Source organism: Pristis pectinata, chromosome 24, assembly GCF_009764475.1.
Source record: "Pristis pectinata isolate sPriPec2 chromosome 24, sPriPec2.1.pri, whole genome shotgun sequence".
NCBI classification, from domain to species: domain Eukaryota; kingdom Metazoa; phylum Chordata; class Chondrichthyes; order Rhinopristiformes; family Pristidae; genus Pristis; species Pristis pectinata.
Window position 1 is genome coordinate 17,393,675 of NC_067428.1, and position 20,168 is coordinate 17,413,842.

The 20,168-nt window shown below is 43.8% G+C and overlaps 1 protein-coding gene across 1 annotated transcript; it reads left to right on the forward strand.

Annotated features, from left to right (window-relative positions):
- Positions 1-14,248: 14,248 nt before the first annotated feature.
- LOC127582724 (proteinase-activated receptor 3-like) lies at positions 14,249-15,350 on the forward strand. The gene has a single exon (XM_052038286.1). The coding sequence runs from the start codon at positions 14,301-14,303 to the stop codon at positions 15,348-15,350; it is 1,050 nt and encodes a 349-aa protein (XP_051894246.1). The 5' UTR covers positions 14,249-14,300.
- Positions 15,351-20,168: the final 4,818 nt, after the last annotated feature.

Consider the following 20,168-nt stretch of genomic DNA (forward strand, 5'->3'; position numbering starts at 1 on the left):
CCTATCACTGTCTCTTACCTGCATCTACCTGTCACCACCTTGTGCCCACCCCACCTCCCCTCTTCTGTCCACCTGTCACTGCTCTGCTTTTCCCTCCTACATATTGGGCTTCCCCTTTTCCTATCTTCAGTCCTGAAGAAGGGTCCTGACCCGAAACGTTGTCCGCCTGCTTTTCTCCACGGACGCTGCCTGGCCTGCTGAGTTCTGTTATGTTTGTTCTTCATCAAGAGACAAACTTCGCATGAGTTTAACATCTGAACATTTTATTAACCAACACCAGACCAGCTTATTTTCCCTCTCTTTTTACAGCCACTTCCTGTTCCCCCATGTGACCCCTTGCATTGCCCACTGGGAACTGTAGTTCTTTATTATAACTACATAATAACACAAGTTCCTCCAGCATCGTTGTGTTTTTCATCTAGATTCCAGCATCCGCAGTCCTTCGTTTCTCCAGACAAACTCAGCCATTGCTGGTCAACTTGGAGCAAGCAAGGAAGCAGCAGCATAGGAGCAGCCGATGAACGACACCATGACCACCAGGTGGCGCTGCAGGATGAGGAAGGGGATGAGGCCCTGAAGCCACAGCCTCAACCCATCGCACCGGGAATCCCCGATCAAGCCTTCCCACATGCAGTGAGGCAGCACTTGATTCAGGAAAGGTTCTCAGAAGTCCAGTAATATCCACCACTGCCTGACACACATTCTCAAATCACTTGCACACCTGCTGGCTCATTTAAGGCAGTACAGCTTCTCAAGAATTATCTTCACTCAGTGTGATATAATCGCTTAGTTCTTCTGTATTCTGCAGCCACACTGCAAATGTAAATAAATTCCAGCGATTCATGTAACTTAAAGTGTACACGGATCTCATTCCGCCTTAAGCAAACAAATGAAGCTAATGGTTTAGTTCTCTATTTCAGTCAGCCTTTGCAACAGTGGCTTGATTAGAAAAGAAAAAAAAATTATAAATTATAGTTCCATTATTATCATCAAATAGCCTTGCATGTGAATGATTTCTATCCCTGTTCATCAAATCAAAAATGATTAGTAAGCAGGAGAAATACAATGGACACAGGTCAAGCCTAAAAGTGGATGCCTCATAGGCTTATTAGCTTCACGGCAAACAACCCTTCCTACATACAGGTTCGCATCAAATAATCCTCTTAGGAACATTTATAATCAATTACATTAATGGATAGTCAGGAGCAGAATATTGCAAAGAACTAGTGCTTCAGAAAGGTACTTTATCATTTCCTAACTCTGGAATCTTAAACATGGTGAAAGTTTCACTCTATCAAGGCAAACACTAAATGGCATTAAGGACTCATTTGAATTTGCAACCAAATTGCTACCAAAGCAACTCATGGTATTTCCATCATTATAATTACTGATCTTAATTCACTGTTTGATCAGCAGACCCAGTTTAGTGCATTCTCAGCAAGCCTTTATGAAAGAAAGAGAACACCGGAGCTATGCAATAATGGGCTGAGGGAAGCCTGCTTGCACGGTAAGCCACCAGGATAAGCCCTTGATTACAGAATTCTGAATCAGGAATTGTTTTGAGTCACTGTGGTAATTAAGATTCTTGGAAAATAAACATGCCAAGGATGAAGTCAAGCTACACTGAGCTGCGACAACATGCTGGCAAGAAATACTTCAGTGGTGAGGCACACTCATGAGAGCCTCTTTACTCATGAGGAGAACGAGGTCCTTGCATGAGCTGATCATCCAGATTTATTGATGTCGGAAACAATCAATCTCCCGCTCCACTGTACCTGATTGGCTCAGTTTTGATACCTAAGAGGCTACCGATTGGTGAAGTGGAAAATGGAAGGTGACACCATGGCAACCAAGAGATCAGCCATAACGGGATGAAGATGGATGAAGTGGCTCGGAGTTGTTGATGCGGAACCGTTGGAGAGAAAAAGAAGGAATAGGAAGGAGATAAGAAATAAGTCCTTACCAAACCTAAAACAGCAAGAGAACTTGGGTCCACATGAGCCTGTAAGGCAAATAGAGAATATTGGATACCCTAATCTGACTGAGACTAATCACCCCATGTCTTGATGGGTAATATACTGAGCAAGCTATGAGTGCTTTTTTCTTTGTCTTTGGGACTGGATAAAACTAAGCATACCATCCACTAGTTATCTTCAGTGTGTCTCTTGTGTGATTGGGCACAACAAGGAGGTTGGCAAAGAAGAGACAGAGATTGGGAAAGAGAAGATAGAAAGGGGAGGATGAGAGAATGAGAAAGCAAAAGAGGAAAGATGAAAAAGGAGGAGAGTAAGAGTAGAAGGTGGGAAGAAAAAGAAAGAGAGATAGTGAAAGACAGGGGAGAGAAAGAGTGCATTTGAAATCGACAAGTTAATGTGCTGTCAATATAGAAGACTACACTGAAGTCAGCCAGATGTTCTCTGATTCTCCCAAAAAATCCAGTGAACAAGAGGAGAGAGAGTAGGAGAGAAAGAGCAAAAGAGAAAGAAAGAAGAAAGAGATAGTGAAGAGAGGGAGGGGAGAGATAGAAAGATGGAGATGGAGAGACAGAGAAGAAAGAGACAGAAGGGAAGAGAGAATGTGGAGAAGCAGGGAGAGAGTAAAAGAGAGAGCGATGTGGTGAATGCAAAGAATCAAGAGAGCTCTGATATGGATTTCATCCTAGCAGAAGGAAAGATGTTACACCCATACTTGGATGTGGTGCAGTACAACAGAGGGGGGGGGGGGGGTTGATAATGCTCAACCATGCCATGATCACGTAGATTGCTTCAACACAAGTAATCAGTTCAGACAAGCAACAACCTGGAGATGTTGTTGACTGAACAGAGGGACCAGAATTGCAAAAAGATGCAAAAGGTCAAATGGAGGAATCCAAAAGAATACAGACAAAACATCCCTTGAAAATCAAAATCTGCAGATGTTGGAAATCTGAAATAAAACAAAATGCTGGAAACACTCCGTAGGCTGGGCACATCCATAAAGAGAGAAACAGAGCTAATGTTTCAAGTCAGAGATACTTCATCATATCTGGGAAGCTGAGACAACAGGTTACTTTTAGGTTCAGAGAGAGAGTGGGGAGGAGTGGATAGGACAAATGGAATATCTCTGATAGGGCGTGGCTGGGGTACATAAAGTGCTCCTGATGTTTACAGCCCCAAATGATTAGCAGTTCAATGAGCGCAGTTGTTGAAAGAATAAACAAGCAAAGCAATATGTTAAAGCAGTGGGATGCAAGTCAGGGCGTCCCTGAAACCTGAAACCAAAAGGAGAATGTAGTAGATCGTTGTCAGTAGAGAGAGAGAAACCAAAGTTAATATGCAAAGGGATAATCTTACAGCAGAATTGGCCAGTTCTGAAAAACAGATTGGATTTGGATTTGCCTTGCTTTTATTGGAAATAATGCATTTGAGCAACTTTCCATTTTATTGGATGGATGACATTGTTGTTGCTGTACTGGATCAGCTTAGTTGGAGCACAGGCTGGGATATTGTCAAGGCCCATAGCTTAGCTCTATCCAGTGCTCTCATCCGTTACTTAATATTGCACATCCACTGGGCTTCACCCTCTTTAAGGACAAGGATCTTCATGAAGCCTTCTCACCCTGTTGGTTTCTTAACTACCTGCCACTGTTCATGACTGGATGTGGCAAGATTGTAGATCACTAATCCGATTCCTTGGTTGTAGGATCATTGAGCTCTGTCTATTGCAGCTTGCTTCCTCTGTTTATCTTGCTTGTGGTTCTGCATATTGCATCCACCAATTGGTACCTCTTGGTAAGTACGTCTGACATCAGTCTTGCCACATCCGACTTATTTAAAATTGAGATACCAATCTAGTATCTACCCACCCTGTTTATTGAACTCAGGTTGGCTCCTTAGCTTGAGCAAAGATATTCCAGGCTGTGAGGTTTACTATTATGGCAAAATCCAGTTCTGTTGCTGCTCTGATGTCTCATAGCACATCATGGATGCCCAGTTTTAGGCTACTAGATCTGAATCTTCCCCATTTACAATAATGGCAATGCCACACAACACGTGTGTCCTTTGTGCAAGGGGACTGTGCACTGATAACCCCTACTAATCCATTTACAGGCAGATGCATCTGGGAGAGTAGCCATTGGTCAAACAGGTCAAACAGACTTCTCATCATGTTGGTTCTGTCACCATGGACCATATGCCCATTCTGACAGCATTGTCCTTCAGAACAGCTGCATTGACCAGTGGTGATGCCATTCTTAGCAAGGGACCTTGGTTCCCCTGCACAGCTTGTGTCTTTGCTAGCTTCAGGACTTCCTCCTAGTGATGTTCAAAATGGGGGAGTACTAATTCATCAGGTGAGGAGGGAAGAAGTGATAATCAGGAAGAAGTTTTGTTGCCCAAGTTTGACCTGATGCCATGAGTCCAAAGTCAATGCTGAGGTCTCTCAGGTCCACTCCCTCTTCACTGTACTACTATGTAGATGTGCTGCTGTATCTGCTGGGTCAGTCCTGCTAGAGCTGTGGGCAGGAGGGGTAATCATAGAAACATAGAAAAACTACAGCACAATTCAGGCCCTTCAGCCCACAAAGCTGTGCTGAACGTGTCCCTACCCTAGAAATTACTAGGCTTACCCATAGCCCTCTATTTTTCTCAGCTCCATGTACCTATCCAATAGTCTCTTAAAAGACCCTATCGTATCCGCCTCCACCACCGTTGCTGGCAGCCCATTCCACGCACTCACCACTCTGAGTAAAAAACTTACCCCTGACATCTCCTCTATACCTACTCCCCAGCACCTTAAACCTATGTCCTCTTGTGGCCACCATTTCAGCCCTGGGGAAAGCCTCTGACTATCCACCTGATCAATACCTCTCATCATCTTATATACCTCTATCAGGTCCCCCCCATCCTCCGTCGCTCCAAGGAGAAAAGGCCAAGTTCCCTCAACCTGCTTTCATAAGGCATGCTCCGCATTCAAGGCAGCATCCTTGTCAATCTCCTCTGCACCCTTTCTATGGCTTCCACATCCTTCCTGTAGTGAGGTGACCAGAACTGAGCACAGTACTCCAAGAGGGGTCTGACCAGGGACCTATAAAGCTGCAACAATACCTCTTGGCTCCTAAATTCAATTCCCCAATTGATGAAGGACAATACACCATATGCCTTCTTAACCACAGAGTCAACATGTGCAGCCGCTTTGAGCGTCCTGTGGACTCGGACCCCAAGATCCCTCGATCCTCCACACAGCCAAGAGTCCAACCATTAATACTATATTCTGCCATCATATTTGAATGGAGGAGTCTGGGGGACAATGGATGAAAGATATGGCTGTATCTTGCTTGTCCAGAACATAGACAAACTCAATTTAGACATGTCACCAGATATTCATCAAGAGGACTTTGCAGGGTTGGCTACGTTGGGTTTGCCTTTGCTGTGTCTGGTTTGGGGCTTAGGTGTTAGTGTACTGGGTGTTCTGTAACTTTGGTTTAGTGCTTATCTCTAGAGTGTGCTCAGATGACATAGGAACAAATCAACATAGAAAATAGCAGAGGAGTAGGCCATTCGGCCCTTTGGCTCTGATCATCTACTTCCTATCTTCTTGTTCTTATCTTCTCTCCATATTCCTCGATTCCTATAGCATTAAGAATATATCTTGAATAAGCAGACACAGTTTATCAAGGAACTGATATATTAACAATCCATTCTACGATAGCTGCTCCACAAGGCTCCACTTGATATACATGTGGTGATGTGGGGTTGTATATTATCCAACCACAGAGCTATACAAAGACCAGGACTATTATAAATACACCCCACTAGGCAGTTTGATTGTTTTATTTTCTAATGGTTGATGGCGAGTTGGTGCTAATTGAGATATGAGCAGCAGTGTTTTTGTTGTGTTATTCCTTTTTCTGGCATTAATCCTTCTATGTATCTGTGCCATTCCCCTCAAGTACTGCCTCTGGTAGTTTCCTCACCTCCCTCTGCGTAAAGAAGTTTTGACTGTTGAATTTATAAGTGACTATAAATGATAGCCTAGTTTCAGTCTCCCACTGCGCACTGAGGTAACTGTGTTATAGTGTCCAAATCACTCACATTTACGAGCCACAAACGAATGATGGAATTCTGTCCTCAGTAAATTCCCAATAAATATCAACAGGCAGAAAAAAAGAGACATGTTTCCCTGGTAACCAACATGACTGAATGAGACATTGAAGTAGATGCAATGTCATAGCCTAATCTATAAACTGACCTCAGGATGATTCACACATTGTTACCGTTGAAACTATTGCCAAAAAGAGGGATTACCAGCACAGTCAAGGTCTTGATTTTAGAGGTATTTCCGGAGATAGCTGCAGGAACCTGGTGAAAAGAGTTTAAGTGTTTGTCTGTTTAACAAGATGATTGATATCTGGAATCTGGGATTAAAATGGAATTAACTGGAAACCTGCAGCTCCACACCCAAAACAAACATCATTCTGAGCAAGTGAGGCTGCAGTGGAAACTCAGGAACAGCAGGAGGCTGCTCCCAGGACATTGGGAATGATAAAGAGCAGGAAATCTGGAGGAAATGAGATAAAGAGCCTGACAGACAAGGGCCACCAGCAGTGGAAAAGCATGAACTTAACTTTAGAATTGACTCCCTGAAGAAAGCAAAAACACAAGCTTCATCCAGCACTCAGTGAGCAAGGGTTCACTGTGAAGGAGTCAGAGTGTAATAGAGGTCTGTGTGAAGGAAGGGTCTGTGTGAAGGAGGGGTCGGTGTGAAGGAGGGATCAGTGTGAAGGAGGGATCGGTGTGAAGGAGGGGTTGGTGTGAAGGAGGGGTCTATGTGAAGGAGGGGTCGGTGTGAAGGAGGGGTCGGTGTGAAGGAAGGGTCTGTGTGAAGGAAGGGTCTGTGTGAAAACGTGTGCAAGGAGAGTGTGTGAGAGAAGGGTTGGTAACAGTGGGTTTTTTTACAATTCATTCACAGGATGCTGTAATCCCAACGTGTATTCTGCATCCTGTATTGTCCCTGAACATAGAATATAGAACATAGAAATAGAACAGTACAGCACAGGAACAGGGCCTTCAGTCCACAACATCTGAGCCAACCATGATGTCAAATTAAACTAATCCCATCTACCTGCATACGGTCTATACCCCTCCATCCATAGAACCATATAGCACAAAACAGGCCCTTCGGCCCACCATGTTGTGCCGTCCATCAAACCACCCTCACACTACCTAACCCCTTCCTCCCGCATATCCCCCCATCCCACACTCCTCCATATGCCTATCCGACAAGCTCTTGAACCTGTTCAATGTATCTGCCTCCACCACCACCCCAGGCAGTGCATTCCATGCACCAACCACTCTCTGGGTGAAAAACCTCCCCCTGACATCTCCCCTGAATCTCCCACCCGTAACCTTAAAGCCATAAGTGTAGCAGTTAGCGTAACGCTTTACAGTGCCAGCAACCTATGTTCAATTCCGGCCGCTATCTGTAAGGAATTTGTACGTTCTCCCCGTGTCTGCGTGGGTTTCCTCCGGGTGCTCCAGTTTCCTCCCACATTCCAAAGACCTATGAGTTAGGAAGTTGTGGGCATGCTATGTTGGCACCAGAAGCGTGGCAACACTTGCGGGCTGCCCCCAGAACACTCTATGCAAAAGATGCATTTCACTGTGTGTTTCGATGTACATGTGACAAATAAAGATATCTTATCTTATCTTCTAATAAGTTCTAATATATTATGAAGTACAAGCTAAATGTTGCAGGTTAACTTTTATTGATATCCCCTGTAAAATGGACCTCAGCAGGGGACACCATGTTTGTACAGTTTTCTTCCTGAGCTTGCATATTAGCCACATATCACCATCGTAGTAACAAAGGCCAGTGGGTGGCAAACAGGAAGCAGACCCCTGGGTGATTTTACCATAGGGTAATGTCTCATTGAGGCTGGGTATGGAACACAGGGAACTGCAGTCTCAGTGAACCCAGGTATGAATTGGAGAGCCACACATAAAGTTGGAAGATTAACAGATCAGCAACGGTGGGTATTGGCAGAGACTTGGAGGTGCAGCCAGCCCACCTACCTCATTCAATGTGAGACTGAACATCCAAGATGGAGAAAGAAAGAATGGTAATAAAGCAGAAGAGAAAGGAAAGCCTTTATGTGGGAGTCACACTGTCTGTGTGGTTAAGTATTACTCAACTTGGCCAATGATAAAAGAATGTAATAACACATCACGGCATCTGATATTTAATCTGAGGGATGATGGTAAACACACCACAGTTGCCATTGTGCTGCCAAGTCATTGCTTACAGTAATTTCCAGAAATGCAACTCATACGCTGTATTCTATTCTTACTACTTTCTAGACCCTGCCTGGATTCTGTGAAGCTACTCTGTATTTACAGTTTTGGTCTCCTTATTTAGGGAGAGATGCTCTTGTTTTAAAGGGAATACAATGAAGGTTTATTAGATTGATCCTTGGGATGAGAAGATTGTCCTATGAGGATTGTTCAAAGACAAACTGGCAAAAGTGATAGTCAAAAGATAGAGGGGAGAAACATTTTTAAGCAGAGAGTGGTTCTCCTGCCCGTTCATGTGTCTGTCTAAGTGTCTCTTAAACATTGCTGTCACATCTGCTTCCACCATCTCCCCTGGTAGAAAGTTTGAGGCACCACCACTCTCTGTGTTAAAAACTTGCTTCATAAATCTCCTTCAAACTGTGTCCTTAAAGCTAAGCCCGCTAGTATTTGGCATTTCCACCCTAGAAAAAAGATTCTGACTATCTACCCTCTCATCATTTTATATACTTCTATCAGGTCATCCTCGGCCTCCGATGCTGCAGAGAAAACAATTCAAGTTTGTCCAATCTCTCCTTTTTGCTAATACACTCCAATCCAGGCAACATCCTGGTGAATCTCTTCTGCACCCCCTCCAAAGCCTCCACATTTAGATTCACAAGGATGTTACCAGACATATGGGTTATTAAGGTGTAATTGGGCGGTGTGGGCTCATTGGGCCGGAAGGGCCTGTTACCGTGCTGTATAAATAAAGCTTTAAAGTCTTAAACACTGGAGGGCTTGAGACTGGATAGGCTGGGGCTGTTTCCCTGGACTGTAAGAGGCTGAGGGGTGACCTTATAGAGGTATATAAGGTCATGAGGGGCATAGATAAGGTGAAGAGACTTTTAGATAAGTGGATCCTTGACTTTCTAACAAGTAGACCGCAATCAGTGAGGATAAACAGCAATACCTCCAGCACGATTATTCTCAACACTGGTGCCCCACAAGGCTGCATCCTCAGCCCTCTACTCTACTCCCTATACACTCATAACTGTGTGGCCAGATTCAGTTCTAACTCCATCTACAAGTTTGCAGATGATACCACTGTTGTAGGCCATATCTCAAACAGCGATGAGTCGGAGTACAGGAAGGAGATAGGGAGCTTAGTGGAATGGTGTCATGACAACAACCTTTCCCTCAATGTCAACAAAACATAAGAGCTGGTCATTGACCTCAGGAAAGGGGGCGGTGTACATGCACCTGTCTACAGCAATGGTGCTGAGGTTGAGAGGGTTGAGAGCTTCAAGTTCCTGGGAGTGAACATCACCAACAGCCTGTCCTGGTCAAATCACGTAGATGCCACTGCCAAGAAAGCTTGCCAGCACCTCTACTTCCTCAGTAGGCTAAAGAAATTTGGCTTGTCCCCTTTGACTCTCACCAACTTTTACCGATGCACCATAGAAAGCATCCTCTCTGGATGTATCACGGCTTGGTACGGCAACTGCTCTGCCCAGGACTGCAAGAAGCTGCAGAGAGTTGTGGACACAGCCCAGCGCATCACGGACACCAGCCTCCCCTCCTTGGACTCTGTCTTTACCTCTCGTTGTCTTAGTGTAGCGGCCAGCATAATCAAAGACCCCACCCACCCGGGACATTCTCTCTTCTCCCCTCTTCCATAGGTTAGAAGATACAGGAGCCTTAGGGCACGCACCACCAGACTTAAGGACAGCTTCTACCCCACTGTGATAAGACTATTGAACAGTTCCCTTATACAATGAGATGGACTATGACCTCACGATCTACCTTGTTGTGACCTTGCACCTTATTGCACGGCACTTTCTCTGTAGCTGTGACACTTTACGCTGTACTGTTACTGTTTTTACCTGTACTACATCAATGCACTTTGTACTAACTCAGTGAAACTGCACTGTGTAATGAATTGACCTGTACGATCGGTTTGTAAGACAAGCTTTCCACTGTACCTCGGTACAAGTGACAATAATAAACTAATATCAATACCAATACCAAGGAAAGATATCTTTATTAGTCTCATGTATAGCGAAACACACAGTGAAATGCATCTTTTGCGTAGAGTATTCTGGGGGTAGCCTGCAAGTGTCACCACACTTCCAGTGCCAACATAACATGCCCACAACTTCCTAACCTGTATGCCTTTGGAATGTGGGAGGAAACTGGAGCACCCAGAGGAAACCCATGCAGGCACAGGGAGAACATACAAACTCCTTACAGACTGTGGCCGGAATTGAACCCGGGTCACTGGTGCTGTAATAGCGTTACGCCAACTGCTACACTTCCAGTACATGGATAGGAAAGGTTTAAGGGATATAGGCTAAGCACAGGCAAATGGGACTAGACCTTTGATTGTACCTTGGTTGGCATAGACTCTGAGCACTGTAACAAGTGTCTGTTTCCATGCTGTATAACTTCTTGTAATGCAGCTACCAGAATTGCACTGAACTGAGGAGGAAATTGAGTGTCGACCACATTGGTGGGTCTGGAGTCATATATTGCCAGACTGGGTCAGGATGGCAATTGTGCTTCTCTGTCCATGGTCATGGGGAATGTGGAAATGATGGCGTCTGTAGCAGGGACACAATACAATGGCTTTCGTGGTCCCAATAATAGGCTGGAGGAAATTGGATGGCATTGAAAGATTGTGAAAGGCTCCTTAAAGGTCGCTGATCTTATTTTTGTTAATCATCCATGTGCTCAATGCCTTGATGTCTTTTTAAGTAGTGATTTTGGATGAATTTACCAATGGTCCAGTAATTGGTCACAATCTGCTTATGAGTGTACGAAAGCACCTATAGCCTCGAGGAATTGTGAGCACAGTCCAACTTACTCACTTTAAATTCAGAAATTAATTTTAATTGGTTCTTTGTGTGGGTTCCAGAGAGACAGGGAGAGAAAGCTGATTGGCCAGGAGTTGGCATAACTTGGTGAGGCAGCAAATCTTAAAGGGTTATCACTGAGAGTTACAGGTCTTTCAATGCCATCCAATTTCCTGCACATGACATAACTCTTCCTGTTATTATGTAACTGCAGAGCCCAGCAACATACCCAGTACAATCTGGTTCTGTAATAATCATTGTGAGCTGATGCTAAGGGGCAATTCCTACCTTCATTACTAAAGAGGGAGCTCCAAGAGGAGCTAAGTATGGATCACTCCCTAGTGACTTCCACACAAGAGGGAAGATTATTGAAGATTCTAGACAACTTCTAGACAACTTCTTGAGTTTCCACTTTCCATAGTCCTCAGCCCTGCTTCCTTTTGGATTTATCATCCTTCAAGCTCACCGTCTTCTCTAGTACTATTTTCTTCCAGCTTCTCATTCTCACCGGACCCTTGATTCTCTTATCTGGCAGGTTTTTTGTCCCTTCTACTGCAAGAGTTTAAATAGGTTGTCATTTCCTTATTCCCTATTATAAATCCACCATTATAAATTCTCCCATCTCTCGATAAGGAGCCCACATATGTGGCTGGGTTGGCAGCCAAGTTAAAGGAATGAGCCATGTTGCAGTATGACATTGATACCAGCCAGGCTGTCAGCAATGTAGATCTTTGTGTCTCTAGTTACTTTCTAGTGATTCCAATATATGCCTTAAGGCATAATTTAAAGCTATCACCAGCTGTAATGATTCCAGCTTGCAGATTTCTGGAGCTATCTCACCATCTATAAAATTAAACTCACTTCAATCCAAGATACTTTTCATGTCACATTGAAGTTCCTAACAGTTCCATGTCAGATGGCTCCAAGAATTTCTTCTAAGTTATTGGTCTTCTTCTTCCTAAGTTTTACTGCCATGATTCTTCCATTTATGGGCATTGGTTTACCTGATGAACAGTGACAGCAGTCAAAGATGACCCAGGTCTGTGATGTGGAAGTTCCTGATGTGACCCAAAGATGTTGCTGATGATCCATTATTCCCAATATCAGACATTCAGGGGTAGCGAATATCTCACTGGAGCCCTATCTCGTTTCCCAAACATTGATTTTTCTGTAGGAGACACAGGATGGCCAATTATAAGGAAAAGGCACCCTGGCTAAATCTGGATTCACCCTGCCCTGTGCAACTTAACTAATTACTGAATAATTCAGTCAGTGAATGAAGGCGCCTCCTGGGATTTCCAATTGTAATGTTATTCCGTATAGTTTATATGAATCAGTTGCTGTTCCCTTGAATGACGAATTCAGTGCGGGGCGACATTTACATCCTCACATTCAAAGTTTCCAGCCACACAATTAAACAGAAAGAGGAGAGCTGCAGCTGTGGAGATCATTTACAGGCAAGAACTAATGGATGCTGTATCACTGTCCCATTTGTCTTTTGTCCTTGCGGTTTTGATCTCAACTGCTGAATTCTGCTGCTTAGGAGGTAAGATCCACCCTATACATTCATTCTTCCTCCTTCACAAGCTTAAGTTTAAGGAGCTAAAAAAAAAATAAATTTAGTGAGTGCATTGTGTGCAATGTCTGAATTATTCTTCCTGATACATCAGTTCTTAGATCATTCAGTAAAACGTTGGTGGAATCAGATTGGAATTTCAGATTGTGAGGCTTTATGAGATGATCTAAAAAATAGTTTAGCCGCAAAACTGATTCGCACATTCAAAAAGAGAGGTGGAACTAGCCCAGTAAACTAGCTAGCCTAATTTCAGTGACAGGAAGATCACCAGACCCTTTGCTTAAAGAGCTGAGACAGAATATGTGGTGCAGAACAACTAGTGAGGCATTCTAAAAGAAAGATTATAACTAACCACCTTTGTGCTGATAAGAGCAGTGCAATAGTTGTGATGTACTTTCAGAATGAACTATGAGATAGGGCAGGAAGCATTATAGACTGAACAGGAAAGGAAATAGAGGGCCATAGTAAAAGGGTTTCAGTCCTGAATAGATATACTGTAGGTGGTTAAATATGTGATTGGTACTTGTGTGTAGTTTAGTGATCATGTTTGTCAATATGGTCAGCTAGTGACTGTCATTATTAGTCATTAAGATTGATTAATGTGTGTAACAGATCAGTTGATATGAATATGCTCAACAGGGTAGATGCTGAAAAGACATTCCCTCTTGTAGGAGAATCTGGACTTGGAGGCATAGATACAGAATAAAATGTCTCTTTTAGGCAGAGATGGGGAGGAATTTATTTTCTCAGAGGGACATGAATCTTTGGAATTCAGACAGATTTGGGGTCCATACGACAGTGATACAGAACAGGCAGGGAAGCAGAGTTCATGTGAAGATCAGATCAGTCACCATCTTATTAAATGGTGAAGCAGGCTCGAAGGCCCAGATAACTGACTCCTGCTCCTACTTCTTATGTTCTAATATTCTGAATATTTCATGGGTTCCCTTGTTTTCAAAGAAAACTCTTAGTGGTAGTTGGATATTCAACGAAAGCCAATCGCCAGATGTGGGTTGGCAGGATAGATGAGTGGTGACGTGTCGAACTTATTTAACCACAGAAATGACAGAAGGTGGAACCGGACAGAAGCACATTGCTTTGTACTGATGGCAGTGACTAGGGATTGCTTTCCATTGCTGTTGTACAGAGAGCTGGGAGATCTTGGTGGTCAGCTCTGCAGTCATTGATAATCTCTGGGTAGGACGGAATATGTTCCCCTCACCTGTATTTATCTTTCAAAGCAAAAGTGAGCATGTTAACAAATAAAGTCCAAAGACTGTTGATAGTAATTCAAGCATTAAGGAAATTGGTGGCCATCTTGCATATAAGGAATGTTAGACATTATGAAAGAAGTATTATTGGACTTGCATCCAAGCTGTAATGAGATATCTAGAATTTCCAGCATGCAGGCATTAAATGAAGTGCATGGATGAAAGGTGTAGTCTTGTATACAAATTAATTGAATGCTCTTCAAGTTACAAGATATTATTTGGACGAAAAGAAGACAATGCTAAAATTGTAAATCCAAATCTTTTTTTAATTGCAGAGTCTTCAATATCTGAATATGAAGATGTTATTAAACCAACCATAGATTCAATTAACAATTCTGAAATAATTCACTGTATGCAGAATGAATCAGCAAGACATTATCTGACTAGTTCCATTACCACGGTGATGATTCCGGTTATTTCAAGCATCGTCCTAATTATTGGGCTCCCGGCCAATGGGCTGGCCCTTTTAGTTCTGGCCACCAAAGTCCAACGAATGCCTTCTACCATCTTCCTGATGAACTTGGCCACAGCCGACCTTCTCCTGATCCTGGTGCTCCCATTTAAAATCCACTATCACTTTCAGGGCAACAACTGGCTCTTTGGCGAAGCGCTGTGTCGGATGATAACCGCCTTCTTCTATGGGAACATGTACTGCTCCATCCTGCTCCTCACCTTCATCAGCATCGACAGATACTTTGCTCTGGTCCATCCACTTCTTGCCAAGCGCTTCAGAGACAATAGTTTTGCTGTGGGTGCTTGTTCAATGATTTGGGCTCTTGTTGCATTCTCTATGTTACCTTTTTTCCTCCAGAGGCAGGTGTATCCAATCCAGGACCTCAACATCACAACCTGCCATGATGCCTTGCCAGGAAGCATGAACTCTGGTTACTTCTTCTATTACTTTGTGTGTTTGGTTGTGTTTGAATTTGTTATTCCTTGTCTTGTTACTGTATTTTGCTACGTATCTGTGATCAAAACACTGATAATCAGTGATCGCAAATATGTTAAAGCTGCAAGAGCCATAATTTTAGCATTGATAATATACGTGGTGTGTTTCACTCCCAGTAAAATAATGCTGCTCATTCATCACTCTGAGTACCATCTCATACATTCCAGTGGCCTCTATCTTTATTATATGATCTTCCTAGAGTTTAGTACCCTCAATAATTGCATTGACCCATTTATCTTTTATTACTTCTCTGATGAATTTCGCAACAAAGTAGGATGTTCGGTCCTATTTTGCAAAAAAGCAAAATATAAAAAATCAAGAAAATCTGCTCAGAAACTTTCTCAGCCCAAGATCATGTCAGGATCCAGAGTGAACACACCACTAGATCTGGAACTAAAGCAGATGAACGTACATAAGGAAATGGACAATCAGCATCGAGTCTCGCAACATTGAAATCAATGCATTATAAATCTTGCTGCTTTCCCTTTTGGAAATAAAGAAGAAACTCAACAACAGTCCCGGTATCTGAAACTTAACTGCATTTGTCTTTCCATTTTACATTGACATCATCTTCCTTAACCCTTTTTCCACCCCACCATAGTTATTGTGTTCTGCAATATATAGAAAGCTCTTTCATGCTTTTATGATCAGTAACGTAACTGGTGAATAGACATTGCACCATATAATAACCCTGCCAATTCAATTTACTGCCCTTTAAATTGGCCATGTTATCTGCTCATTCCGGTGGCTAACAGGGACAATCTCTCTTCATATCATGACTGTTCCTTGGCAAACCACTGGGCAGAAGATACTCCTATGAATCAGCACATCCATCCCCATCTCCACTTGTGATTAGCCTGGTGAACATGAAGCATTTTAATGCGCCACTTTTGGGAAATATCATAGCATTGTCAAACTATACTCTATGCTGCTGAATCATGTCTGTTCTCCGAACATTCTGGAGGACCCTCACCCTCTGCTTGCTGACCGCAGCAATACTTTACGATGACTGTAGTTACTGGCTAGTTTCAGGGTGTAAGAAGTTGCCTAAAATTCTGCTTGGAAAAGGAGAAGCTGAGTTGTTAAAGCAACACTGGGGAAACACAAGGTTGTGGGAGCATGAAGGCAAGCCCATGCCCATGGACCTATCTGTGATTCCTGTCTAGTCTGTGTGGATCACAATAAACTTTTAGTACAATTTTGTGTGTATTTTTTTTAGTCAAACACACTACAAGCTCTGAAGTAAAATCAGAAAATGCTGGAAATACTCAGCAGGTCAGGCTGCATCTGTGTGAAGAGAAACAGAGTTAACATCTCAGGTCAAAGATTCTTCATCAGAACTGGAAGGGCACAAAAGAAACTTGTTAAGCTGCAGGGATGGTGAGAAGGGGGGATGTCTCTGATGGCTGAAACTGTGGTGACTGTGGAGCTAAACAAGGTTATCTGATGAATGAGCGAATGGGAGCAGTTAGAGTGTGAGAATATAGACAAGAGAATTAAGACAGAAGAGCAACAAACAATCTGCTGGAGGAACTGCGTCTCTGAAGGCAAAGAGACTGAAGATGCTGGAACCTAGAAGGAAAAAGGGAATGCTGGAACACTCAATGGGTCAAGCAGTATCTGGAGGTAAAAGATGTAAGTCAATGTTTCAGGCCAAGAGCCTGCATCAGGACTTTTGTTATAGACAAAAGAACGTAAGCATTACAAAATACAATGCAGGAAGACGTGCCCAGCGGGACATGCAGGGCTTTTCCTCCACTTCCAGAGAAAAAAAAATGAAAAAGGGAGGGTGGGGGGAGAAAAGGAAAAACAAAGCAAGCTGAGTTAATATCACAGTCTGATAACTGATATAGACCAAGAAATCAAGTTACCTGAAGTTGTAGAAGTCAGTATTAAGTCCAGAAGGCTCCATTCCAAGGTGATCCTATTGCCAACAGCATTCCAAAGCTGCCAGGAAGCATGTAGTACTGGTGGTTTCTCTGATCCTATCCATCCACTCTGTTTGTGCCCACCTTTTCTGTCTACCTCTATCTCAAATGCATGATTGCCTTTCCTATCGTTCACTTTGACCAAGTTACATATCCAAAATATGTCAGCTTCTGCCTGGGCATCATGGCATCAAGGGAATAAGTGGTTTATCTGGTCTGGTACAGGAAGGCTGGTTCTCCTGGCTGTCCACTGGACCCAGCGGTTATTGCCCATACTATATTGTTAATGAGTCGATCATCCCCTTTGCCTCCATCATAAAGCCCAGCTCTCATCTTTACTCAATTCTATTTTGGCTGGCATGAAATAAACAGAGTTAATGTGAGAAACCTGCAATGGGCCAATAAGTCACGCTTCCTTCCTGTCTGGTCTGAGGGCTGGAAAACAATGACATGGTTTCCTCCTGCAGTACATTCCAGCACAGGATTTTTGGTGCTATACAATTTCAAACCCAGTGGGTGCCCATAATGGGGCATCACTAAATCCACCACCCTAAAGATTTATCTATTGTCAGTGTACAGCTTCCATAGTGTCATCGACAAGGTGCACTCACCAAGGCTACTCCAACAACATCCCTCAAGCCCGTGACCTCCATCACCAAGAAGGACAAGGGTAGTGGACGCAAGGGAACCACCTGCAGTTTCCCCTCCAAATCACACACTTCCGAGAACTTGGTATTACCTTTCCTTAATTGTCGCTGGGTCTAAATCCTGGAACGCTTGCCCTAATAGTGCTGTAGTAGTACCTTCACTGGAACAAGTGCAGTGGTTCAAGACCAACACACACAAAATGCTGGAGGAACTCAGCGGGTCAGGCAGCATCTATGGAGGGAAATGAAGAGTTGACATTTTGGGCCGAGACCCTTCATCGGGACTGGAAAGAAAGAGGGCAGAAGCTAGAATAAAAGGGCAGGGGAAGGGGGAGGAGCACGAGCTGGCAGGTGAGTCCAGGTCAGAGGGGGAAGGTAGGTAGCTGGGGTAGGTGGTGGGGGGGAAGTGGGAATGATGTGAGAATCTCGGAGGTGATAGGTGGAAGAGGCAAAGGGCTGAACAAGATAGAATCTGATAGGAGAGACAGTGAACCATGGAATAAAAGGAAGGAGGCAGGGAACCAGAGGGAGGAATGTGTGGGTGATGGGCAGGTTGTGAGGGCAGGGGAGGGGAAGAGAAAGAGTAAAGGGGGCAAAGAGGGATAAGGGAAAACAAAGGTGGGGGGGGGGAAGGACAGGGGGTGTGGTTACTGGAAGTTAGAGAAATCAATGTTCATGCCGTCAGGTTGGAGACTACCAAGATGGAATATGAGGTGTTCTTCCTCTAATCTGCATTTAGTCTCAATTTGGCAGTGGAGGAGGCCATAGACCACTCCTTCTTCTCAATTCACAAGAGTATAGCTCCAGTCTGCTTAAAGACTGTAGGACAAACCTGCCTTTCCAAGAATCAATTTGTTCCTCTCTATTGTATGTTTAACATTCCTTGGGTAGGGAGAACAGACCTGTACACAGTGATTTGTGTACAAGGATACACAAGTCCCTCTGAATATCAACTCCTTTCAATGTTTTGTCATTTAAAAAATACTCATTTTTATTTTTTCTACCAAAGTGAATGCCCTCATTTTTTTTCCACATGGCAATAAAAGCTTTGTCATCTGTCATGTGCTGAATTTTATATATGCCATTTAATCAAATATGCTTTCTAATGCACTATCAGTAATGCCTCTCTTTCCATGTCATGCAATAATGCTCCATTTTAATGCTGATTCCACTAGCATACTTACTCCTGAGAACACATCCTGAATAATAAGCAAGGTATCAGTTATTCTTATCCATTCACTTAATTGACGTGGTGGTTCTGTTTCAGTCCTGTTCCCCTGACCTGGAACATCTGGCAGTCAAGTGTCGTCTATTTTATCTGCCGAGGGAGTTCTCCGCTGTCATCCTGGTAGTGATGTACATTCCACCCCTGGCAAATGTCAAGCTGGCACTGGAGGAGCTGAGAGCCGTGATCAGCAGTCAAGAGACAGCGCACCCTGATGCCTTCCTGATCATTGCGGAGGACTTCAACCAAGCCAGCCTGAAGAAGTCTCTCACAAACTACCACCAATGCGTCACCTGCGGAACCAGAGGAGCCAACACACTCAATCACTGTTACACCACCATCAAGGACGCTTGCTGTGCCATCCCACGCCTGTACTTTGGCAAGTCCAATCACCTGGCTGTACTTCTACTCCCGTCATATAGGCAGAGACTGAGGACTGCAGCACCAGTGGCGAGGACTGTGAAGGTATGGTCAAGGGAGGTGGAGGAGCGTTTACAGGACTGCTTTGAATCAGAGGACTGGACCATTTTCAGGGATTCATCTTCAGATCTGAATGAATATGCCATGGCCATCACCGACTTCATCAAAATCTGCATGGATGCATGTGTGCTGTCAAGAACATACTGAGTTTTCCCAAACCAGAAACCCTGGATGAACCAGAAGATATGCAGTCTGCTGAGGGCGTTCAACACCGACAATCCAGAATCCTACAAGAAGTTCAGGTACGACCTACGGAGGCCATTATGAGAGTGAAAGGGCAATTCCGTGTGAAGTTAGAAACACAATCAGATGCATGACAGGTGTGGCAAGGTTTGCATGCCATTACTTCCTATAAGGCAAAACCTAGCAGCATAAATGGCAGTGATGCTTCAATGATGATTCAATGAGCAGCCTGATGAGCTCAACGCCTTTCATACACGCTTTGAAAGGGAGAATAACACTACACCTGTGCAAATCCCCACAGCATCTGGCGATCCTGTGATCTCGTCTCAGAGGCTGACATCAGAACATCCTTCAAGAGGGTGAACCCTCTCAAGGCGTCAGGCCCTGATGGTGTAATTGGCAGGGTACTGAAAATCTGAGCTGACCAACTGGCTGGAGTGTTCAAGGACATCTTCAACCTCTCACTGCTGCAGTCAGAGGTTCCCACCTGCTTCAAAAGGGTATCAATCATATCGGTGCCCAAGAAGAGCAGGGTGAGCTACCTCAATGACTATTGCCCGGTAGCACTCACATCTACTGTGATGAAGTGCTTTGAGAGGTTGGTCATGGCTAGAGTTAACTCCTGCCTGAACAAGGAATTGGAATTGGTTTATTGTTGTCAATTGTATCAAGGTACAGTGAAAAACTTGTCCTGCATACCGTTCATACAGATCAATACAGACCTGGACCCGCTGCAATTTGCCTACTGCCACAACAGGTCTACAGCAGATGCAATCTCACTGGCTTTTCACTTGGCTTTGGAGCACTT